The following is a 25,978-nucleotide window of genomic DNA, read 5'->3' as shown; positions in this document are numbered from 1 at the left end:
CGGACAGTGACCCCGGACCAGGATCAAACCTGGGTCTTTGGCCACGTGAGGCAGCAGTGCTAACCACTGCACCAGTTGCAGGTTAGGTTGACTGCTCGAGGCCAACACATCAGGAGTCAACAGGTGCCACAGTCAACAAGGGGAACTAAGCATCTCTCTTTGTCAGAGAAACAAGTGGTTTTATATCTGGAGGGTCACAACTGCACATCAAGCACGAGGCAGGTCTTGTCCACAGCCGCAAGTTGAATTGACAGCACTGTCTAAATCCACAACCACTACCACCTAGAAGGGCAAGGCCAACATACACATGAGGACACCACCATCTGAAAATTCCCCTCCAAGCCACATACCATTCTGACTCAGAAATATTGAGAAAAAAAAATTGTCCATTCCTTCACTGTGGCTGGGTCAAAATCCTGGTGCTCTCATTCCTAACAGCACAGGTGGTGTACCTACATGACATGGGCCATAGCGGTTCAAGGCGAAATCTCATCACCACCATCCCAAGGGCAATAAACACTGCCCTAGCCAGCGACACCCACGTCTATGAACAGATAAATTGAAAAATCAGCCCACATCGTTGACATTGTTCTGAACTGGTCATTGAGCCAACTGGGTAAACCGGCCCTCATGAAAAAAAAACTCCTAGTGAGAGAACAGGAGGTAACCCTGAACTAAAAGGATTGCCCCAACTAATGGGATCCGTTACCATGGAAATATGGCCCAGGTGCCGGAGACTACCGTGTCCTGTATCCTCAGTGGCGGCAGCATCGGAAAGGCCACTACCTGTTTTTTCAGGAAGGCTCGTACTTGCAGATATTTAAAGGCGTTTCCTGGTGGCAGATTAAATTTGTCCTCTAGCGCCTTCAAACTGGCAAAGCTTCAGTCTATGAGCAGATCTCCCATCCTTCTGATGCCTGCCCACTGCCAGCTCTGGAAGCCACCATTCATCCTACCCGGAACAAACCTATGGTTGTTACATATCAGGGTCCAGACTGACTCTCCCTCCACCTTCTTGTACCTCCTCCACTGTCCCCAGATCTGCAGTGTCACCACCACCACCGGACTTGTGGAGTAACGGGTCGGCGAGAACGGCAAAAGGAGCCATTATCAAAGTTCCCAGGCTAGTAATGCAGAGTCATTTATTAACTTAGCGCTGACTCCAAATTAAATGACTACACTGCTGCAGCTTACCTGTAATACCATATTAGAAACGCACCAAAATGGGGAGGCACAGTGGTTAGCACGGTTGCCTCACGGCGCCGAGGTCCCAGGTTCGATCTCAGTCCTGGGTCACTGTCCGTGTGGAGTTTGCACATTCTCCCAGTGTCTGCGTGGGTCTTACCCCCACAACCCAAAAGATGTGCAGGGTGGATTGACCATGCAAAATTGCCCCTTAAATTGGGAACAAACAATTCTCTTTTTCCCCCCCAATAAATTTAGAGTATCCAATTATTTTTTTCCCCCAATTTAGGGGCAATTTAGTGTGGCCAATCCACCTACCCTGCACATCTTTCGGTTGTGGGGGTGAGACCCACACAGACACGGGGAGAATGTGCAAACTCCAAGCGGACAGTGACCCAGGGCCGGGATCGAACATGGGGCCTCGGCGCTGTGAGGCAGCAGTGTTAACCACTGCGCCATCGATCCACCCTCTTAATTGGAAAAAAAAACAGGGTACTCTAAATCTATTTTTTTTTTTAAATGTGCCAAAAACTCTAGAGGCTGTCAGCATTCTGATGTAGCATATCCCAGGAGTATCCAGTGCGGAGTAAAACATGCATTTTGTGGCTATTGTCCTGCACAATGGCCTACATGAAAATGGAAAATCCATCTCACTCACGAGTGAGATATGGGCCGGGATTCGCGAGAATCGCACCCCGCCGCCGGCTTCTCAATTCTCCCCCGACCATTTTCGGGCGCCCGTGGGATTCCCACCGTGCCAGTCGGGGGCAGTTGAAAGCGGCCCCGATGGGCCGAGTGGCCGCCGAGTTCGCCAGAGCTCTGCCGGCGTGGGTTACTCAGGTCATGCACGGAAGGTGTGTCTGCGGGGGGCCACCCTGGAGAGGGGGGGGGGGGGGGGTGATCCGACCCCGGGGGAGGGCCCCGCAGTGGCCTGGCCTGCGATCGGGGCCTACCGATCGGCAGGCGGGCAGGTTCCATGGGGGCTTATGTTCCTCTGTGCCGGGCTCCTGTAGGGCTCCGCCATATTGTCCAGGGGCCGGCGTGGATAAGGAAGCCATCGTGCATGCGCGGAATCACGCCGGACGTTCCGCGCCGGCTGGAGCTGCGGGGACCACTTCGGAGCCGACCTAGCCTCCTCAAATCATTTTTTCTAATTAAGGGGCAATTTAGCATGGCCAATCCATCTACCCTGCACATCTTTGGGCTGTGGGGGCGAAACCCACGCAAACACAGAGAGAATGTGCAAACTCCACATGGACAGTGACCCAGAGCCGGTCTCGAAGCTGGGACCTCCGCGCCGTGAGGCTACAGGGAAAACCCACTGCGCTGCCCTTCATTCCCCATTATCAGGGATCGTTGGCGCCAGGGTGGTTGGCAGCGCTTTTCACGCCGGCATGGTGACATAGCCCCATTATTGGAGAATCCTGCTCTGGATTTTCCGTTTTCATAAAAATGAAGACGGCACAAAGGAACTGGCTGAAGTCTACACTGGATATGTGCATTGCCCTCTCATCCTTTGAACCTGATTCAAGTGAGATCATTTTGCATTAAAAGGTACGCAAACGTGATGTGTGTCACAAAGATCAGTCAGCGTGTGTCGCAAAGGTCAGCCGGCTGCCAAGAGTGAGTCTCGAGAAAAAACGTTTGAAAGCTGTAAAGAGCACATGATTCAAAGAATGGAGGAGATTTATTTTCCCTGCTTCAGGAATGCTGCCCAAGGCATTGTCGGTGTGAAATGAATACCAGATTTACTTCCTCCTTCCCCCATCCCAGCACAGAGGGCATCAATTCCCTGCAATTGAAACAGGAACAGGCCATTCTGTCCCTCTAGTCTATTCTGCCATTCAATGAGATCATGACTGATCTGACTCTGGTCCTGAACTCCCACTTTTCCACCTCCCCCCCCCCCCCCCCCCCCTCCCTTCTCTGCAGTGACCCTCTAATAGATCAAAATCTAACTCGGGGTGGCACAGTGGTTAGCACTGCTGCATCCAGGTTTGATCCCAGCCCTGGGTCACTGTCTATGTGGAGTTGTCTCCCCGTGTCTGCGTGGGTCTCACCCCCACAAAAAAATGTGCAGGGGAGGTGGATTGGCCACGCTAAATTGCCCCCTTAATTGGAAACAAATTGGGCACTCTTAAAATTTTAAACAAAATCTAACTCAGCCTTGTATACATTCAATGATCCTGCCTACACTGTTCACTGAGGAAGAGATTTCCAAACACTAAATCCTTCAGGAGAAGGAATTCCTCCTCAGTTCAGTTTTAAATGGGGAAGCCTTATTGTGAAAGGTGCACCCCTGGTTCTAGATTCCCACATGAGGGGAAACATTCTCTCAGAATCTATACCCTGCGGAGCCCCCTCAGAGTATTGTTTCAATAAGATCGCCTGAAATCCAGATGGCCTAACCTTTCCTCTGTTCCAAAAATTCTTTCCAAAATTTCACCTTGCTCTGAAAACCCAGAAAACTCCGGCTTTGTTTGGATAGAGATAACAGAAAGTATATTTCAAATCACTGGCTCAAATCCTAACAAAGTATAAAATGGCATTGATGTTATAGACCAGTTGTAAAGTCACAGGGCTTGGGAATATCTCTGCTTCTTCTGATCACTGGGTCAATATTCTGGGACTCCCTCCTTCATAGCACTGCAGTAGTTCAAGAAGCAGGTTCATAATCACATCAAGGGCAAGTAGTTACGGCTAATAAATGTTGACCTTGATAGCTCATTTCAAGGACAATTTTATTGGAAAGTCCGAGAAAACATAAAATGCACAAAATGAATACACTTTTGAGGTTTGTAATTACAGCTTTACGTTTCATCTCAATGGAGGAGCTAGATTGTAGTCTTGGCACAGTGGTTAGCACTGCTGCCTCACAGCACTAGGGGCCCAGGTTCAATTCTTGCCTTGGGAGACTGTTTGCACATTCTCTCAGTGTCTGCGTGAGTTTCCTCCGGGTGCCTCTCACAGTCCCAAGGATGTGCAGGTCAGGCGGATTGACCATGCTAAGACAATGCCGGTTAGTGTCCAAAGATGTGCACGTTTGGTGGCGTTACAGATATAGGACAGGGGAGTGGGCCTAGGGAAGGTGCTCTTTCAGAGGGGCGGGGCAGAATTGATGGGCTGAATGGCCTCTTTCTACACCGTAGGGAGTCTGTCTGTCGCAGACCATTAGAATGAGATACATTTTAGTGCTTTCTCCATTTCAAAACAGAATACTTTAGATTATACATTTACTCTGGGATAATCCCAGTCTCACCTTGAAAGCATTTGGTCAAGTCAGAAAGTGTTGGCGCTTCCATTTGAAAGCTGGGACTCCATTGCCAGGGGCTTCCTGTGCATCTACCGTCAGCACTCAGCACAGTTGGCTAAGAATGTTATATTGTTAACGGTATTGTCTTTTGGATGAGACACCAAAATGAGGCCATTAATCGGAGGCCCCACTTTTGTCTTTAAATTTGGGATGTAGAATGTTGCCTCCATAACAATTCTGTGAAGCACTTTGCAATGCCCCAACAACAATGTTGATTTGTAGAGCATCTCCGAATACAGCAAAGCAGCAGCACAGCACAATCAGCCCAAAACTGACCCAGAGTCAAAGAAGGAGACAGTAAATAACTGCAAACGGAGGAAAAACAAGCGAAAATCATATCCGGTGACTTTAACCACGGAGCCAGGGGCAGGTGTCCTTCACCCAATGTCTGATGCCTCTAACAAGACAGGAAATGCCTCTTCCCCCACTTTAGACCACAAACCCAGGCTGAGTAACATGACTGGTAAGTGGGCTTCCAGGGAAGCTAATTGCACAGCTCTGTGCCAAGTCATCCCATTTTCCCTCTAATCCTGCGTGCAGTGCACCATCTGGATGCAGACGAGACTTCAAAAGGCTCAGACAATAGTAGCCTTTCCACCAAAAAAATTAAAACACAAAATAAATGTCTAATTAAAGAGGAAGTCAGCACAAGAGCCGAGTGATTTATAGCGGAGGTGCAAGATACAGCTTTTAACAGAGTGTCTCACACAGGTAAATGCTGTGGTTTAATCACTGTCACAGGATGAACACTACACCTAGAATTAGCAGGACCTTGGATTAAACATGCTAGCCCACTGTGCAGTCCAATTAGCATTCACAACCACTCCATCCAAAATTTGCTTGCTGATTCCCACCTTAGAGAAAGACTCATCAGGTCCACTGGTCAAGGCTTCTGCCCGTTAAATCAGGTCAGACTGAAGAAGGATGTCTCAATTTAGCCCCATCAACTCTTGTCAGGGGATCCAGTGGGATCTCATTTGAGGAAATCCTCAGCTAACTGTAATGAGGTCGGGAAGATGGATCCCAGAGTTGGGGCAGCTTTATGGTAGCTCCTGAGCTCAGCACCATGCTCACTCACAACCTAGAGACCCTGCAGAGCTTCCCACAAAAAAAAGAGTATTTTCTTTATTCTTTCACGAGACATGGGTGTCACTGACAAGGCCAGCACCCTTGAACGGAGTGGCTTGCTAGGCCATTTCGAAGTACAGTTGCTAGTCAACCACATTGTGTGGGTCTGGAATCACATGTAGGGCAGACTGGGTAAGTACAGCAGATTTCCTTCCCGAAAGGGCATTTATGAACCGGACGGGTTTCTATAAAAAAAATCAATGATAGTCACTACGGTGGAGACTAAAGTTCAATTTGTGATAATGCCGCCAGGTACCATGGTGGGATTTGAACCTGTAAATCAAACAGATTCAAACAACACCTTGCTTGCTCTTGATTTCTTTTTCCTTGGCCTAATACAGTGTTCCAATTAAGCTCAACAAAAGTGCGAGGAACACCTTATCATTCGTCTTGGCACACTTACAACCTTCTGCACTCAATATTGAGTTCAACAACTTTTAGACTATAACTTCTGCTTGCTTCCATCTTGTTGTTTTGTCTTTATTTGCTGGCTTGTTTATTTCTTTATCCCTTCATTTTGCATTCAGACGGCTGCTGTAGAGCCATTAACATCTCACCTGTACACAACATTGGTTTCTTGGCAACAACTAATGCCACTCTTTCTAGTAAAAGCAAATTACTGTGGATGCTAGAATCTGCCCCCTCGCCCCCACCAAAAAAAAATACACACACATACAGCTCGGACTGATTGAAAAACCTCAACATTCCTATATATAGTTTTCCTACTGTTCTGACAAAAAGTCATTGACCTCCAAAATGAACTTTCTCTCCACAGATGCTGCTGGACTTGCTGAGTGCTCCCAGCATTATTTCTGTATTTCAGATTAAAACTACAATTGAATTCATGCAGCACCTTCATGAAAACATTTCAAAGCACTTCACGCAGGAGCTTTATCAAACAAAATTTGAAACTGCAACATTATAATTGGGGCAGATGACTGATAGCGGAGTCAGGTCTTGCGGAACCAGGGGCTGGTTTAGCTCACTGAGCTAAATCACTGGCTTTTAAAGCAGACCAAGCAGGCCAACAGCACGGTTCGATTCCCGTACCAGCCTCCCCGAACAGGCGCCGGAATGTGGCGACTAGGGGCTTTTCACAGTAACTTCATTGAAGCCTACTTGTGACAATAAGCGATTTTCATTTCATTTCTTAAGGAGCACTTTAAAATGGGATACAGAGGTAAAGAGAAGCAGAGAGGTTTCCAGAGCCCAGGTAACTGAAGACACAGCCAGCCACCTACGCTGGAGTTAGTAAAATGGGGAGGCTCAGGAGACTGGAATTGAAGGTGCGTAGGTATCTTGGGAGGGCTGTGGGAATTTAAAATCAAAGTGTTGCTTAACTGGGAGCCAATTTAAATTAGCAATCACGGGTTGCAAGTCAGATTTGATTGTATAATCTATACTGGCATTTCACTGCAACGCTGAGGGGCATGCTGCACTGTCACTGGTGTTGCCCTCACTGGGATGTTAGAGTGAGGGCCCATCCTCCTGTTCTTGTGGATGTTAGAGATCTCATGAAATTCAGAAAACCTCTTCAGTTTCTTGAACAACAATCTTTCCTTCAGCCAAAACTGCCTAAAAATAAATGACCGGTCATTCGTTGTAGCTCTTTATGGGATCTTGCTGTGCACATAACACCACTCAGTAGTTTACCCATCTGAAGGTCTTTGGGTTATTTCTGAGAGCTGTGATAAAGTGATATTATTTTCTTTTGTTTGCCAATATAGGATGCCCTCTGTTTCGGAGAGGGTGAAAAGTAACAACCCTTTCCCTGTACACTACAGGATAACAATATCTGAACTACAGCTTCTCTTAAAAAGGAGCACAAACCATAGACAACAGGCACCAAAAATATCCATAGAATCGCTACAGTGCAGAAGGAGGCCATTCAGCCTATCGAGTCCACACCAACTCTCCGAAAGACTACTCTACCTAGGCACCCCGCAACACCATGATCATGGCCAATCCACCAAACCTGCACATCATTGGACACTATGGGGCAATTTAACATGGCCAATCTACCCAACATAAGATGTTTGAGGGATAATGTTACCAAGTCATGGCATGCTGCTTATCAAAGAGTGCAGCGTCCTTTCTACTGGCCTTGAAACTAAAGCGGTGATTCAACCAGTTTAAATCTAGTTGAAGGACTCTGTTGTGCCATAACGTTTACCGAAATGTATGACACATGTGACAAGGCGAACAGCAAGGTCAGCACTAATGTGGAAATTTGCTGTTTGGTCTTTTAAATGGAGGTCAATAGGTTTGATTAGAATTTGTTATGACACAAAACACATTTTATTTGAGGAGCGGGTGTGAAACTAAGACCACCCCCAAATTTTGCCCAGATGTTTCTTTAGGGTATTCCATTTTAACATGCATTAGAAGCCTACGAGTAGCTCCTCTGCTACAAGAACCATCCATTAGCCTCAATGGTGAAAACTGGCAAGCCATTAAACCACAGGAGGAATCTTTCTACCTGAAGTCCATCTCATCTATCATCCAACCATCCATACATTTTTCCAGTGGGATTGCAAACCCACCCTAAACCCAAGCAAGGAGCAGGAATGGAAGTTGGCTACCCCCTGCTTCAGTATCACAATTGGCTTCAGAGCTTGCGTGTTAAGATGTGCATTTAAAAAAAGCTCAGGACTCCTATTCATTCTTTCAGCAACCACTACTAGAAGACATCAAATGCCCTAATCTACTTCAATCAGCTAGATGGATAATGAAAACCACTTTGTCAATCTGGTCTGCCCACCCTAAATTTAAACAGGAACTGCATCCCCGTGATGATGAGATGTGGACATTCATTGTTCCTTTTAAAATGAACTGAGCTTCAAGACTGTGATCTAATTAAATGGTGGATCATGCTCGAGGGGGTGAATGGGTGATGTCAACTACCCCAGTCAAGTGACCTACTGGCTGCTGTGGGCTCACCCACGAGTAGCAGACAGTCAAGTGGGATGTGGATGCTTGCGGAACTACATCCCAACATGAAAATCAGTTCCTCTTCACAGGAAGTGGCTATTCGACCCATCAAATGCATGTCAGAGAAAGGAACAGAGCCACCTCTTATGCCCCCCAACAACAAAAAAAGGAGTGGGTTTAACTTGTGTCTTCAAGTTTTAACAAAATACCTTCTTAATAAGATTCACAAGAGTTGCAGTCACCAGGAGTGGGCTGATAACCAATATTAAGCTAATACTCCATCTAACACTCCACCATTGAATACAAGTGCTACCAGGTACACGAAATGCTCAACTGGTGTCTATGCCAGTTAAAGATAAGCAGAATTAGTCACTTGTTTGCAGCACACCTCCATATTCTGACATGAACGACTTGGAATTGTGTAGAACCTTGTGTGACATTCAACAGAACAATAATCCTGTGTGCAGGCAACACAGCGGCACCACACTGCACACATACTTGGCTTCCTAAAAACAGGACACCACTAATATAACCGACGGTCAGATTTTTAAAATATTTATTTTCCAGCTGTACACCAAAATATGGAGGGATGCCAGAAAAAAAGGTACAAACGCCGGTCGAGTACAGTTCAGGAGCTAACACCTAACACTGTGCATTGTTACTGAGTCTCAGGCTTTGCTTTTTTGCATTGGGTTTGACAACAAACAGGCTGCTTGCTCCCACTTCCCCAATCGGTTAACTGTATCTGCAGCCCAGGGGGCAGAAAAACAAAATGCAACTCACCCGATCGGCTTTGGGTTTAGCTTGAGGTTGCTTGAAGAAGGAAGTTCTCGCAGTGAAGAAGTACTCCTCGGAGTCCTCTTCTAAACTGCTGTAGCCGCTGCTCATAGTGCTGGTCCACGTCATCTGCACAGGGCTCCTTCTACCAGCACACACCAAACAGCGGTCAGCAGTAAATGGACAGGAGTCGGGGTTAGGGAAGGTCTCAGGTAATGATGACTGGGGCGATTCCACATGCAGTCTCACCCCCTTTCCTGTCAGACGTGAGCTGGCACTCAGAGAGCTGCCTCTTGCTCTCTCTCTCTCTCTCTCAGTTCCCTTCAGTTCAAAGGGGATTGTCCTCTGGCCGGCTTGTGAGCTTTAAGTGTTGGCATTGTCCATCCAAGTTCCTCCCTGTCTCTTGTCTTGTGCTACCCCCCAGATCCTTAGTTGCGAACTCTGCATGCAAAACACTGCCCCAAATAAAAGCAAAGTTGTACAACAGAGAAGGGGGGGAAAGAGAGAGAGAGAGAGAGAGGAATCTGCCTGAATGGCAGCAGGTTAACGACTTGCTTAATGTTCCTGTTCAGTAATCTGCTGGCAAATCAGATGTGGTAATCCTGCAGTCACACCCACACTCCAAGTGAAGGATGAAGTCATTTCTGTCCAACCCCCTTCAGTTTCTGCATTGAGAGAGCAGTTCCACTTCCTGCTCAATGTTACAGCGGCCCAAGCTCAAACCGATTTAATCACTCTTTAACAGGGTGTGAAAATGGACCTGTGAACTTCTCAAAAGAATGTGCGTCCATTGTACAACAAAAAAAAAGGGGGGAGATTGTGTGAAAATGGGCTGAATCGCACCGTCGCTAATGGTATTTTAATGGCGGGGGTAAATAATTAGTTGCAAGGTCAGAGAAACTGTTGGACCCGATGCAGACTGAAGTCTTTTCCGAGATGCTGCCAGTACCATTGTTTTATTGGGTTTCCCGGCGAGTCGGTTATTGGGGGCACAGAACGAGGTCATTGGACCGCCACAAATGTCAAGTTTAATTTTGTGACACCAGAATATTGTAAAGGCGGCTTTCGGTGGGGGTTGGAGTTATTTTCACGTCATCTTCAAGGTTGCTGCAACTCCACATGAATCACCTGATGTTCTGGCAGCAAAATCCCCCCCCCCCCCCCCTCCTCCTCCTCCCCGCCACTGGTTTCCATTCAGGCTGAAAGTAAAACAACCTGACACACACAAGTGTAAACAAGTGACTGGCTTGCCTCCAAATCTGTCTCTGAATCTTTCATAGCTGCTATCATCAACCCCTCAAAATAAAACCCTGACCCTCACTGCCTTCCAAATACAATCCACTCCATCCTGAACTTCTCCTTACTAAAGCAGCACCATTCTGTCCCCATGTTGTTACCCACCCAGATATTGGACTGAATTCACCGTTTTGAGACTGTGCGGAGGAACTGTGGTGTTTTAGGTCAAAACAAATTGGGGTTGACCCCTCACCGACCCTGCGACTGGTGAGGGTTTAGCAGCTGCGCAGGTAAAACTGTCGGCTCCCACGATACAAACGGCTGGAGAATGGCCGGGTCCGTGGCCACGCGTGAGCACGGCGACGACCGACAGCAGTCGTGCCATAAAACACGGCGCCGGCTGTGCGCAGACCCAACCTGCCAGATAGTACCCCCCTGGCCAACCCCTGGTCACCCCCCACCAGCCCTTGCGGAAGCCCACCCCCAGCCAGCAGCACGGCTCCTGCAGCCGCCACGGCGGGTTCCCGACCACTGAGACCACACATCAACCGGGAAGTCGGCCCATCGGGGGTGGAGCATCGGGGAGGGCCTTCTGGTGACGCGGCTAATGCCATTCCCAACGGCACACGACATGATGACGCCATTTTGGAGGGAGCGGAGGATACAAAACCTGCGTCAAACAGGCGCCGCACCCGATTCCGGCGGTAGAAGGGATTCTCCACCCAATAGTCCATTACAAAATTGGCGTCGGGGAACGGTGAATCCCACCCACTGTTTTTTACCCTTGGGGGAATTGTGGGGGAAGGATTTTTCAGCCGATTATCAGCTCATTGGATGTCCCTCTGTGGCCAATAAGTCCTCAAACCTGGAACTTCTGGTCAAGTAGTAGGGGCGCTACCCACTGCGCCACAAGGGCTCCTTGGTGTCAAAGTTTTTACAGCATGGGAAGAGGGCCTTCCGCCCATCATGTCCATGCATTATGTCCGGCAGGGGGGGTCGGAGAATCTCGCCCCTGATATCGGCTCTCTCAGTGCCAGAGGAACCTAATAACCCTCCAGGCTTGGGACCCCACCCACCATCCTCAGTCGGACAGCAAGCCTATCCCTCAGGCCATTAATTGGTCTTTTGTCCAAACATCGTGCCTGGGATTTATTTCTGACACGGTGTGGGATCAGGACCTGAAAGAATTCCAAAATCAGGGACCTAACCACATGGTTAGACAGGGTGCAGAGGAGATTCACCACAATGTTGTTGAGGCTGGGGCATTTCAGCTGTGAAGAGAGGCTGAATAGGTTGGGGTTGATCTCCATAAAGCAGAGAAGGCTGAAGGGGAACCTGCACAAAATTATGAGGGACATTGTTAGGGTAGATAGGAGAAGTTATTCCTCTTTGTAGAGTGGCTAATAACCAAGGGGCGTAGATTTAAAGTAAGGGGCAGGAGATTTAAACAGGGTGTGGGGAAAACTGTATTCACCCAGAGGGTGGTGGGAATCTGGAACTCACTGCATGAAAGGGTGGTAGAGGCAGGAACTCTCACAAACACTGAAGAAGCATTTAGATGAGTACTTGAAATGCCATAGCGTACAAGGCTGCGGACCGAATGCTGGGAAATGGGATAGATCGGTTCTTGATGGCCGCCACAGACATGTTGGGCCAAAGGGCCTCTCTTTGTGCTGTAAAACTCTATGAGAAACTAGGCCATTTTGCCCTTCAGGGCTTTTCCTCATAGTTCCAAGCACAGTGCTCCCCTATTCAACATTTGAAATGCTTGTAAAAACACAAAATCCCCTGGGGACAATGCATAAAATTACCCCTTAAACCTCAACAATTTCAGACGCACCATTGTCAGTTAGTCCAAACACTTTTCCCCAGACTGGAACATCTGCCTGACTGGACACACTTGCTGCACTCTAACCGATTCTCAACAGGGCCGAGGAGTGTAATTTAATCAGGCTCAACTCTGCTTCTATCACATGAACATGTCAGGAAAGAAAGAGGCACACACTTTTCAAATGGTTTACAGATAAACAGAATTCAACAGATCATATTGGCCTCCTTTGTAAACTCAGCGTGTCTGTCTTGAAAAATAAACTGCGTGACCGGAAAGGTTAATTAAAAAAAGAACATTCGGCTGAAGTATGAATGTGAACTCTTTGTGAGATTGTCTTTGGCTTGTGATTGAGATAAACTGTACCTAGCTGGAGGCTGCTGCTATGAATGATAATTGTTCCCATATTTGCAAACACTTCTGACCCCTCTTGGGTTTCACTGTCCAATCCCCTTCCTCCCTGAACTCACTCTCCCTTTATACCCTAAATGATGTTTAAGTTATTCAGCTAACAAATTCCGAGGTTGAAACAGTTACTTATTCTTACCAAAACTTGTAAAAGAGTCGAAGAACAATTTTCATTGCCTCATCATTCACTAACCCAGCCCACCACCTCTATCTACCCACCCAGCCATCGATTAATTTCAGTGGAATACTTCGAAGTATATTTTGCCTGGCGGAACCAAATTCCAGCCTTATTAGCGGGATCGATCCATTTCAGTCGCCTTGAAATTACCCAAGTGCAGGAAAACTCTTTGAGAGGGTTGCAGCAGTGCCAATGGCTGTTGTCGTGGCAGCCACTGTCCATTAGCAGCTTTGTTGTTAATCTTACTAATATTGTGGACAAAACCTTTTTTAATGCTTCTGGGAATTTGCTGCCTGGCCCTTTTCTTTATTCTTGGGATGCAGGAATCATTGAGTTGCTCTTGGGCAGCTGGAGGTGGGCTCCCTTCTTGAGCTGGGGCAATCCACAAGGTGAAGGCGCTAACACAATGTTGTTAGGTAGAGAGTTCCAGATTTTGACCCATATAAGAACAGAATCATGGAACGATACAGCGCAGAAGGAAGGTGCGGGTTCATTGAAGTGGCTATCTGATGAGATCCACACCGTCACTCTTTCCCCATAACCCCTGTGTGCAAGTCAAGATGGTGTGTGACCTGAAGGTGCTCTCATGCGCCTTGACCCTCATTCTGCTGGGTGATGGACATCATGGGTCTGGGAGATACTATCCAAGGTCCTCTGGTCTAAAGGGATTGGGTAGGGCAGCACGGTGGCCTAGTGGTTAGCACAACCGCCTCACGGCGCTGAGGTCCCAGGTTCGATCCCGGCTCTGGGTCACTGTCCGTGTGGAGTTTGCACATTCTCCCCGTGTCTGCGTGGGTTTCGCCCCCACAACCCAAAAATGTGCAGAGTAGGTGGATTGGTCACGCTAAATTGCCCCTTAATTGGAAAAAATAATTGGGTAATCTAAATTTAAAAAAATAAATAAATAAAGGGATTGGGTGCACAGACCAAGCCCCGCTAGCTGTGGGCAATGTTTCTGGCCTTCTGACAAAAAGAAACTCAAGAAAATGAAGCAGGAGTATGGTGAGGTTAGCTCCACTTTGATGCAATTCCAGTTACATCCTTGTGCCTGCTCAAGGTGCAAATTCTTCACCTTTCTCAGGAAAAGCCCAGAATAGAAACATAGACATAGAAACATAGAACAAAGGTGCAGGGGTAGGCCTACCAGCCCTTCGAGCCTGCACCACCATTCAATATGATTATGCAAATTCAGTCTCCCACTCCCACAATATTAGTAAGATTAACAACAAAGCTCCATCCCCCTTGGCCATGTCCAGCTCCCCCTTGAATACATCAAACGAACTGGCCCCAATAGCCTTCTGTGCTAGAGAACTCCACAAGTTCACAAGACTTTAAGAGAAGAAGTTCTGGGCAGCACGGTGGCACAGTGAGTAGCACTGCTGCCTCATGGCGCCGAGGTCCCAGGTTCGATCCCGGCTCTGGGTCACTGTCCGTGTGGAGTTTGCGCATTCTCCCCGTGTTTGCGTGGGTTTCGCCCCCACAACCCAAAGATGTTCAGGGTAGGTGGATTGACCACGCTAAATTGCCCCTTAATTGGAAAAAACGAATTGGGTACTCTAAATTTATAAAAAAAAAGAGAAGAAGTTCTTCCTCATTTCAATCCTGAATGGCTTATCCCTCATTCTTAGGCTGTGACTCCTAGTTATGGATGTCCCCAACATCGGGAACATTCTTCCCGCATCTAGCCTGTCCAGTCCCATCACACCCCGCCAATCAGAGAATCTCCCTGGCCTCGGGGTCCCACTCCGTGGCGATCCGGGGGTAATGCATAGCCACCCTCACCGTCCAGGGCGTGGAGTTCAGCGACTTCCGCCTCTACGTCCTCCCCAACCTCTGTGCTGCCCTGCTACCCAGCCTGGACTTCCAGTGTAACCCCCAGAGCCTTACACTGAAATTCGGCCGGCCCCTACCACCCCTTACTGGGTGCGGCCTCGCGACCCTAAAGGTCGACCCATCTTCCCTATTCGCAAACCTAACCCCGATTGCAAACTGTCGCCACCAGGAGCAGACGGTACAGCACCCAGGACAGGACATTCATCAGGTCCGAGGTCCAGCGGCTGCTTCGGGAAGGCATTATCGAGGCCAGCAACAGCCCCTGGAGAGCCCAAGTGGTAGTGGTGAAAACGGGGGAGAAACACAGAATGGTCATGGACTACAGCCAGACCATCAATCGGTACACGCAGCTCGACGCGTACCCCCTCCCACGCATATCTGATATGGTCAATCAGATTGCACAGTACCGGGTCTTCTCAACTGTGGACCTGAAATTGCCTACCACCAGCTCCCCATCCGGAAGGCGGACCGCCCATACACTGCCTTCGAGGCAGATGGCCGCCTCTACCATTTTCGTAGGGTTCCCTTCGTCGTTACCAACGGGGTCTCGGGCTTCCAAAGGGAGATGGACCGAATGGCAACCGGTACGAGCTGCGGCTACTTTCCCATACCTAGACAATGTCACCATCTGTGGCCACGATCAGCAGGCCTATAATGCCAACCGTGCCAAATTTCTCCACACCGCCATCTCCTAAACCTTACTTATAACAAGGAGAAGTGCGTATTCAGCACAAACCGCTTAGCCATCCTCGGCTATGTGCTCCAGAACGGAGCTGTGGGGCCCGACCCCGACTGCATGCGCCCCCTCATGGAACTCCCTGTTCCCCCACTGCCCAAGGCCCTCAAACGCTGCCTGGGGTTCTTTTCTTACTATACCTAGTGGGTTACAAATTATGCGGACAAGGCCCACCCACTCATCCAGTCCACCCTTTTCCCCCTGACGGCCGAGGCTCAACAGGCCTTCAACCATATTAGGGCCGACATCGCCAAGGCCGCGATGCATGCAGTCGACGGACGTTACCCTTTCAAGTGGAGAGCGATGTATCAGACGTCGCTCTAGCCGCCACCCTCAACCAGGCAGGCAGGCCTGTGGCATTCTTTTCACGAACCCTTCATGCCTCTGAAATTCGGCACTCCTCCGTCGAAAAAGAGGCCCAGGCCATTGTTGAAGCTGTGCGGCATTGGAGGCATTATCTGGCCGGCAGGAGATTCACTCTCCTCACTGACCAACGGTCGGTAGCCTTCATGTTCAAGAACACACAGCGGGGCAAGATTAAAAATGATAAAATCTTGAGGTGGAGGATCGAGTTCTCCACCTACAACTACGAGGTTTTGTATTGCCCTGGTAAGCTCAACGAGCCCCCCGATGCCCTATCCTGAGGTACATGTGCCAGCGCACAGGTGGACGGACTCCGGACTCTGCACGACAACCTTTGTCACCCGGGTGTCACACGGTTGTACCACTTCATTAAGGCCCGCAATCTTCCCTACTCCGTCGAGGGAGCCAGGGCCATCACCAGAGACTACCAGGACTGTGCGGAGTGCAAACTGCAGTTCTACCGGCCGGACCATGCGCGCCTGGCCTCCCGCCCCTTTGAACACCTCAGCGTGGGCTTCAAAGGGCCCCTCCCCTCCACCGACCGTAACACGTATTTCCTCAGTGTGGTCGATGAGTACTCCAGATTCTCCTTCGCCATCCCATGCCCCGACATGACATCTGCCACCGTCATCAAAGCCCTCAACACCATTTTCGCTCTGTGTGGCTTTCCCGCCTACATCCACAGTGACAGGGGATCCTCATTCATGAGTGATGAGCTGCGTCAGTTCCTGCTCCACAAGGGTATCGCCTCGAGCAGGTCGACCAGCTATAACCCCCGGAGAAACGGACAGGTGGAGAGGGAGAACGGGACGGTCCAGCTGGCCCTACGGTCCAGATATCTGCCGGCCTCCCGCTGGCAGGAGGTCCTCCCCGATGCGCTGCACTCCATTCGGTCGCTCCTATGCACTGCGACTAACGACACACCCCATGAACGTCTCTTTTCCTTCCCCAGGAAGTCCACCTCCGGGGTGTCGCTCCCGACTTGGCTCGCAGTTCCAGGACCCGTACTCCTCCGTAAGCATGTACGGCTCCACAAGGAGGATCCGTTGGTGGAAGGGTGCACGATGCGTAGGAGGGGTGGGCCGCGCGGCCGGGGGTGTAGGCCTGGATATTGCGCGAGGCGACCGTCATCGATAGCTCCAGCTTTTTGGTTGCCGCGAGGCTGAGCGTGGCCCCCTCTAAAAGTCGCTGGCGGATGTGATCTGACGCAATCCCCATAACGAAAGCGTCCCGCATGAGTAAATGCAAGTGTTCCGTGGCCGTGATGGCCTGACAGTCACAGTCTCTGACCAGGGGAATTAGGGCACGCCGGAAATCTTCTATTGACTCACCAGGGAGTTGACTACGAGTTGAGAGGACGTGCCTGGCGTAAAGCGTGTTAGTCCGCTGAGCGTAATTCTCTTTCAGCAGCGCCGTGGCTTCATCGTAGGTCGGCGCGTCCTGGATAAGAGGAAAAACGCTGGAGCTCAGCCACGTGTAAAGAATCTCGATCTTCTGAGCTTCCGGAATTGGGTCTGGTGCAGACCTGATGTAAGCTTCGAAACAAGCTAGCCAGTGTACAAAGTCCTTTTTGCCGTTGCTTGATTGCGGATCCAGCTGCAGGCGATCCGGCTTGATGCGGAGGTCCATCTTCTGAAAACTTTAGTGTAATAAATTGATGCACGAACAATTGCACAAAGATGAGAGTTGAATACAACTGAGGCTTTATTACACTAAGATGTGTGGCCTCCTACAGCAGCTGGCGAAATGGCTGCTGTACGGGGAGCACACATATTTATACTCCGCCTACTGGGCGGAGCCAGCAGGCAGGGACTACCCCCGTACCTGTAGTACAGGGCCTTACCATACATACCCTAATATATCCAACAGTGGTTACTACCACAGTGTACAGCTTGAATAATTTCCTTTTACTTCTGAAACCCTGTTAAGTGGGTCAGTTTGTAGCATTCTTGCCGTGGGAGTGAAGTCTCAGAGTGGAATTTACTGGGATCTTCCAGTCCTGCCGAAGTCAACGGATATTTGAATGGCTCATCGCATCCACCACTGGGGGGGCCTGTTGTGGTGGGTCTGGAAAATCCCAGCCTTGGAATTGAAATCCTCCCCCAAGCATTGAACACACAAGTCTTCGCTGGCAGCCCTGTGCAGTGCTGAGGGAATGCTACACTGTTGGAAGTCTTTTTAAAAAATTAATTGACAGGCCGTGGACATCGTTGGCTCGGCCAGCATTTATTGCCCACCCCTAATGATTTTCACAGTAACTTCATTGCAGTGTTAATGTAAGCCTACTTGTGACATTAATAAAGATTATTATATTATTATAGCCCTTCAGAAGGTGGTGGTGTGCTGCGTTCTTGAATCGCTGCAGCTCCCTGAGGTAGGTACACCCACAGTGCTGTCAGGGAGGGAGTTCCAGGACTTTGACCCAGCAACAGTGAAGGAACGACGATATATTTCTAAGTCAGGATGGTGTGAAGCTTGGACTGGAATCACCAGGTGATGGTGTTCCCAGGTATTTGCTCACACTGAAGCCTCATCCACCTGCTCAAGTGGATGTATAAGATCCCATGGCACTATTTCGAAGAAGAGCAGGGAAGTTAACCTCAGTCCCCTGGCCTATTTATCCCTCAATCAACTTCACAAAAAGAAACATAGTGAGTCCGACATGGAGACAGAGTGTTCATGCCACTCCAGCCTCCCTTCCCGGCATCAAATGGGCGCCATGCCAACCCGCGCATGCGCTGGGGACATCTTCAGCACGCCGGCCCTGATGCAACATGGCGTGAGGGTTCAGGGGCCGGCTGGGCAACAATGTAGGCCCTGAGAGGGGGGGGGGGGGGGGGAAGAGGCCGGCCCGCTGATCGGTGCGCCCCGATCCCGGGCCAGACTCCATCGGAGGCTCCCCTGGTGAAGGAGTGCTTTTCCCCACCCCACAGGCCGCCCCCCGACCCTTCGCACAGAGTTTCCACCGACTGCGAGCAGGGATGAACAGCGGCGGCAAGACTCTGCCATTTCCGCGTGGCCGCTCGGCGCATTCTGGCCGGAGAATCGGCGGCACCACAGCAGCCCACAACCGCCGCCGTATCAAACGTGCCGGCACAAATGGCACCGATTCTCCGCACCTCGGAGAATCGCGCGTTGGCGTCGGGGCGGCGTGGCGCGGTTGCGCCGATTCTCCGGCCCGGCGCGGGACTCGGAGAATCACGCCCATTGGATGGGATTCTCCAACTCGCCACACCTGTTCTCCGGTGAGGCACTCCTCCTGCAGTGGGATTCTCCGGCCCGGCGCGGGGCTCGGAGGATCGTGCCCATTGGATGGGATTCTCCAACTCACCGCACCTGTTCTCCGGTGAGGCACTCCTCCTCCTGCAGTGGGATTCTCCGTCCTGGCAGCCAATTGGGATTCCCATTGTGGGCACCCCCATGCCGACGAGAAATCCATGGGTGTGAGTGTGTTGCCGGCGAAGCGGTAGATCACGCTGATGGAGAACCCTAGACATTATCGTATTGCTGTGTGCGGGAATTTGCTGTACGCATATTGGCTGCCGCCATTACAGCAGTGGCTACACTACTCTGGCTGTAAAGCATTTTCAGATGCCCTGTGCTCTTGAAAAGTGCTATATAAATGTAAGTCTTGCTTTTCTACCCCCTGTTTACAGGTGAGCAGTAGGCACGTACGTAGTAATGAGTAGCTAAAGCAGATTCCCAAGGTGGGAATGTGGCACATCTGGTGGACAATACACTCTGCACTGTTCCAGTTGTGGGAATTGGAAACTTTACCTTCCCGATAACAGAGTGACTCCTCTTCCATTTAGTTCCACACATCACCCTGCAGCTCCCAAGTCTGTCTCACACACTCTGAGCTAGCTGCTAACATCTCTGCTGTGTAAAGAGCAGACAGAGATGAACAAAACACTGACGTGTCTTCCCTCACAGGGTAGGGTAGTTCCTGAACTGGGTTACATCACATTGTACTGAGACACATACAAGAAAGAGACAAGCACAGAAAATGTTGCAATTTCTCAACACACCTGGCAGAGGAACAGAATTAATGTTTCAGGCCTGTGACATTTTGGCAGAACTGGAACAAGTTTGCGTGGGTTTCGCCCCCACAACCCAAAGATGTGCAGGGTAGGTGGATTGGCCACACTAAATTGCCCCTTAATTGGAAAAAAAAATGAATTGGGTACGCTAAATTTATTTTAAAAAAAGAACTGGAACAAGTTAGAGATGTAACGGGAAGTGAATGTAGGGTGTGGGGGAGATGAGGAAAGGACAAAAGGGAAGGTCTGTGATAGGGTAGATTGCAAAAGAGATCAAATGACAAATGATGGTGGCACAAGACAAAATACGACAAATTGAGCAACAGATACTCATGGAACATCTTCGAAAAGGCACTTTGCAAACTTCCAAAGTCAACATTGTGATCAGCAGCTTTAAATCACAACCTCAGCTCCCATCAGTTCAAACAGCAATGGTTGGTAATGTTTCTGCAGTTGCCATTTACACCTCCTCAAGCCCATCTTTTGTTTCTTTACTTGTCGGAATATCATCCCCTATTTTGTGGATGTTTGCCCCATCCCCCTCACCCAATGACCTCTGTTCCTGACCCCAGCCAAATATATATAAGGTCAGGGAGAGGTCAACTGTCTTCCATTGTGGCGACCCACCTGGGGCTCCTGAAACCCGATTGAGGGTGGGGTTTGGTATCATCCAATATCCTTCCTTTTCACTGAGTAATCAAGCCATTACTGTTCTGTTAGGCAGGGGGCAATATAACATCCCAGCCATGGAGACGGCTCTCATGGCTCTCATGGTTGCACATCGCCTCCCCCACAAACTCAGGTGACCTTTATTTGGGGGGGGGGGGGGGAGGGGGAGGGGGTGGTGAGTGGAAACAGATATTGGTTCTGATGCTAGATAGACCCGGAGCATCCACTCCAAGGCAAAGTCTTGGTAATGCTGCCAGATTTTCTGCCCCACTCTGGATCATTACCAGGCTTGGATGTTAAAAATGCTCCGATTAGGTACCTCTATACAAACAAGACTCAAATGTACTAGCTTCCTGCTTCCCCTTGAAATGCAAAGAGTGCAGCATCCAAAATAAACAGATTTGCAAATTTCCATCTGGGTAGTGTAGCAATAAAATAATTTTGGTTTAAGAAACAGAAGAGCGGAAGAGTAAGGTATCTGAATAATTTCAGTGAGAGATGAATTTCGCCGTTTCACACTGCTACTACTTGGTAGCAGCACATCTCCAGTAACAGGATGCTGCCGTTAAGCCAGAAATGTGTTCCCGTGACCACACAAATTAGTTACGCGGTATACGGGTTTCAGTGCCTGTGCAATGGCACTTACACAGGCCAGACAACAGGTGGAGTGTATCAAACCGTATGTCCCTTTGGCTGTTCGCAACCATCAGCATGCTAACTGTATTCAACCAGCCCGTGCTTGTGAAACACAGAACATAATATCTAACATTACATGTAATTCCTCAATTGGACAGCATTTGCTGAACAATCCCAAGTGCGCTAAGAATTAGACTAACAACCAATTTAAAATTCTCAGTCAGGGGGGCAGCATGGTGGCGCAGTGGCTAGCACTGCTGCCTCACGGCGCCGAGGTTCCAGGTTCAATCCCGGCTCTGGGTCACTGTCCGTCTGGAGTTTTCATATTCTCCCCGTGTTTGCGTGGGTTTCGCTTTCGTTTTAGGTGGTTTGTCCACGCTAAATTGCCCCTTCATTGGAAAAGATTAATTGGGTACTCTAAATTTAAAAGAAAAATTCTCAGTCAAGCTAGCAATGTAGCTCATTCACACTAGGTACAAATTACATATATTCATATGTAGGGACCTGTCCTCCGCAGATAAAAGGAACATATCCAGGCATTGTGTTTTTTTTAATGAAACAAAAGAATGGGGGTGGGGCAATAGTTCCCTACTGCATTTTCCATGGGAATGCCTCAACTAATTGGAGTAAACCTGCCAACCAATCAGCACCCTTTTCTTTTGCAGCATAAATTGTTGCTCCCTTTGAAATTTGGCATTCTTCCACCTGACCTGATGGGTGCAAGAGGAAATGCTTCAACGGCATCTTTCTTTTCTCAGCAATGCTCAAGATTAAAGAAATCTAAGCCAGAGAGATTTTGAAGTCTTGGGAAATATCTGCGATGGAGAATCAGCAGATGACAACTACTGATTTGCCAAAACAGGAATAACACATCAGCCACGCCTTGGAGCTGGGGGTATGCTGCAAGTGAGGCCTCTCAATGAGGCTGCAGGTCGAGACATGAGCTCAATACAAAACACAGGGCAAATAGCCAAAAACAATTGAACTTTCAAAACATATTACATATCTATACTTATTATTTGGATAGTATGAGTTCTGAAAACTGGTTAACCACAGAACATACTACTAAAATTGCCACAAAATAAAAGATTAGGTGGTGCCAAAGAATACTGTGGCAGATCTTGAAATGATACAGCACAGGAGACCATTCAGCCCATTCTACCTATGCTGGCTCTTTGAAAGATCTATCCAATTTCTCCCACTCCTTTCCTTTTTCTTCATTGGCTACTATTTTATTTCCACTTCAAGTATTTCTCCATTTTCTTTTGAATTGTTTTCTTCCAAGCAGCGCATTCCAGATCGCAACTCACTGAGGAAAAATAAATTCCCCGTGTCGCCTCCGGTTCTTTTCTCGTTCGCCTTAAATCTGTGTCTTCTTGTTACCAATCTTTCCGCCTTTGCAATTTCTTCTTATTTACTCCATCAAAGGGCAGCATGGTGGCACAGTCGTTAGCACTGCTGCCTCACGGTGCCGGGGTCCCAGGTTCGAAGTCGGCTCTGGGTCACTGTCCGTGTGGAGTTTGCACATTCTCCCCGTGTTTGCGTGGATTTCATCCCCACAACCCCAAAGATGTGCAGGCTAGGTGGATTGGCCACGCTAAATTGCCCCTTAAAAAAACTGAATTGGATACTATAAATTTATATATTTTTAAACTATTACACCGTCAAAAGTACATGATTTTGAACAGCACTAACAAATCGTCTCTTAAGCATCTCTGCTGCCTAACAAGATATGACAGCGTCTGGGTGAGTGCAGCTCCAACCGAACTCAAGAATCAACCTGCTTGATTGGTACATCTTCCACAAACATTCACTCCCTCCACCACCAACGCACAGTGGCAGCCGTGTGTACCATCTACAACGTGCACTGCAGGAACTCACCAAGGCTCCTTATGCAGCGCCTTCCACAACCGCTACCATCTAGAAGGACAAGAGCAGCAGATACCTGGGAACACCACCTCCTGGAGGTTCCCCTCCAAGCCACTCAGCATCCTGACTTGGAAATATGCCGCCGTTCCTTCACTGTTGTTGGATTAAAATCCTGGAACTCCCTCCCTAACAGCATTGTGGGTGTACCTACACCAGCGGGACCACAGCGGTTCAAGGCAGCGGCTCACCACCACCTTCTCAAAGGCAATGCGGAATGGACAATAAACGCTGGCTTGCCAGCAACACTATCACACGTGTGATTTTTTAAAAATCACAAACTCCACTGTCCACTTTTATTTGTATCCATAGGTTTGTGTGACATATGATTATCCTGTGTACAATTCATTAAAAAAAAACCTCCAGTAAAGCAAAGCCCAAACACTTTTTCATATTCAAATATATCTGCATAAGAGGAAATTGGTGATCCTATTTTTTCACAAATTTAGAGTACCCAATTCATTTTTTTCCAATTAAGGGGCAATTTAACGTGGCCAATCCACCTACTCTGCACATCTTTGGGATGTGGGGGCGAAACCCACGCAAACACGGGGAGAATGTGTAAACTCCGCACGGACAGAGATCCAGAGCCGGGATCGAACCTGGGACCTCGGCGCCATGAGGCTGCAGTGCTAACCCACTGCGCCACCGTGCTGCCCAGAAATTTGTGATCCTGTACTCGCATGGCAGAATCTAAATTGGTGGAAGCATTTACTGAGGATGGGTGTGAAGTATTTTATCCCTCCTTTGTCGCTCTCTGGGAGGGCTCCAATACAGGGAGTGGAAAGACGGCATTATCTGTAGAAACGGTCGCTGTTGCACCTGAGGATGAAGACATCATCAAAAATGAGAAGAGGCGTCAGCTATTAAGCACCAATATTGAATGTCCAACATTACCAGGAATGGGAATCCAGGTGAATATTACCTGAGTTACATGGTCCTTCACTACACCTCACAGGACAGTGGACTGAATTTGAGGTGGAGGGTGTAACCCCTCCCACAGGTTGGCAGCCATGATGCAATATTGCCTGAGGTCATGGCTTCTGCCCCCGTGAGTAGCTGGTGACCAATCAGAGGGTCAGCAGCTCTCCAGGCCCAGCAGTGCCGACAAATGCAATGGCCACAGCGGGGACTGTGGTGAATCCCCGAGAAGAAGCATCACTGGAGGCCAGAGTTTAAGGTTGAAGGACAAGGCCTGGTTGAGAGTCAGGCAGGTCCTGACAAGGGGTGTGGGTGATGTGGTAATCAGGAGGCTTGGGGCACGTGGGATTCAATTTTTTTTTCTATAAATTTGAGAGTACCCAATTATTGTTTCCCAATTAAGGGCCAATCCACCTACCCTGCACATCTTTTGGGTTGTGGGGGTGAAACCCACGCAGACACGGGGAGAATGTGCAAACTCCACACGGACAGTGACCCAGAGCCAGGATCGAACCTGGGACCTCAGCGCCGTGAGGCTGCAGTGCTAACCCACTGAGCCACCGTGCTGCCCTGGTGGAGATAGTTAAGGGCCTAGCAAGTATGCAGTCGGGCAAGGCCCCGGGTCCGGACGGCTTCCCTGTAGAATTTTATAACAAGTTCTCGGAGCTGCTGAGCCCACTCCTGCTAAGAACCTTTAACGAGGCAACGGAGAGTCGCCCGACGGAAGCAAAATGGTGACTCTCCAGCACCCCCGCTATTCTCCGGCCCGGATGGTCCGAAGTCCCAACGTCGTGACGCCATGTCACAACGTCGCCATCCACACCTGGTTTTAAAAGGGAGAAGTGGGAGGGGGGAGGGAGAAGTGGGAGGGGGAGGGAGAAGTGGGAGGGGGAGGGAGAAGTGGGAGGGGAGGTAGAAGTGGGAGGGGGGAGGGAGAAGTGGGGGGGGAGGGAGAAGTGGGGGGGAGAAGTGGGAGGGGAGGGAGGTGGGAGGGGGGGAGGGAGAAGTGGGAGGGGGGGAGGGAGAAGTGGGAGGGGGGAGGGAGAAGTGGGGGGGAGGGAGAAGTGGGAGGGGGGAGGGAGAAGTGGGAGGGGAGGGAGAAGTGGGAGGGGGAGGGAGAAGTGGGAGGGGAGGGAGAAGTGGGAGGGGGGAGGGAGAAGTGGGAGGGGGGAGGGAGAAGTGGGAGGGGGGAGGGAGAAGTGGGAGGGGAGGGAGAAGTGGGAGGGGAGGCAGAAGTGGGGGGGGAGGGAGAAGTGGGGGGGGGGAGGGAGAAGTGGGAGGGGGGAGGGAGAAGTGGGAGGGGGAGGGAGAAGTGGGAGGGGGGAGGGAGAAGTGGGAGGGGGGAGGGAGAAGTGGGAGGGGGGAGGGAGAAGTGGGAGGGGGGAGGGAGAAGTGGGAGGGGGGAGGGAGAAGTGGGAGGGGGAGGGAGAAGTGGGAGGGGGGAGGGAGAAGTGGGAGGGGGAGGGAGAAGTGGGAGGGGGAGGGAGAAGTGGGAGGGGGAGGGAGAAGTGGGAGGGGGGAGGGAGAAGTGGGAGGGGGAGGGAGAAGTGGGAGGGGGAGGGAGAAGTGGGAGGGGGGAGGGAGAAGTGGGAGGGGGGAGGGAGACGAGGGAGGGGAGGGAGAAGTGGGGGGAGGGAGAAGTGGGAGGGGGGAGGGAGAAGTGGGAGGGGGGAGGGAGAAGTGGGAGGGGGGGAGCGTGTGTAGTGGGGGGGAGGGGGGAGAGTGAGTGAGTGGAGTGGATGGGGTGTCCACCCCCAGATGCAACATGTCAGCCGCCCTGCCATTGCAGGACGGTCATGAGGACACGGCCGCTGGTTGCCCTGTGGCTTATGGCCACAGCCCACTGACACACCGGTGAAGAGGACGTGCT

At 49.8% G+C, this 25,978-nt stretch overlaps 1 protein-coding gene across 2 annotated transcripts in view; it reads right to left on the bottom strand.

The window, feature by feature from the left end:
• rassf3 (Ras association domain family member 3) overlaps nucleotides 1–25,978 on the bottom strand; it is a 161,404-nt gene that overhangs the window by 75,862 nt on the left and 59,564 nt on the right. Inside the window, exon 1 of one of the 2 annotated variants that reach the window (XM_038780804.1) lies at nucleotides 9,341–9,921. The exons of the other annotated variant lie outside the window; for it this stretch is intronic. Within the exon in view, the coding sequence (XP_038636732.1) occupies nucleotides 9,341–9,463 (123 nt within the window). The 5' untranslated portion in view covers nucleotides 9,464–9,921. Of the gene's footprint in view, nucleotides 1–9,340; nucleotides 9,922–25,978 lie in introns of those variants that run through there. 2 annotated transcript variants of the gene reach the window in all.

This window comes from Scyliorhinus canicula, chromosome 20 (assembly GCF_902713615.1).
Source record: "Scyliorhinus canicula chromosome 20, sScyCan1.1, whole genome shotgun sequence".
Lineage (NCBI taxonomy): Eukaryota > Metazoa > Chordata > Chondrichthyes > Carcharhiniformes > Scyliorhinidae > Scyliorhinus > Scyliorhinus canicula.
This window is presented reverse-complemented; position numbering and strand designations above follow the sequence as displayed.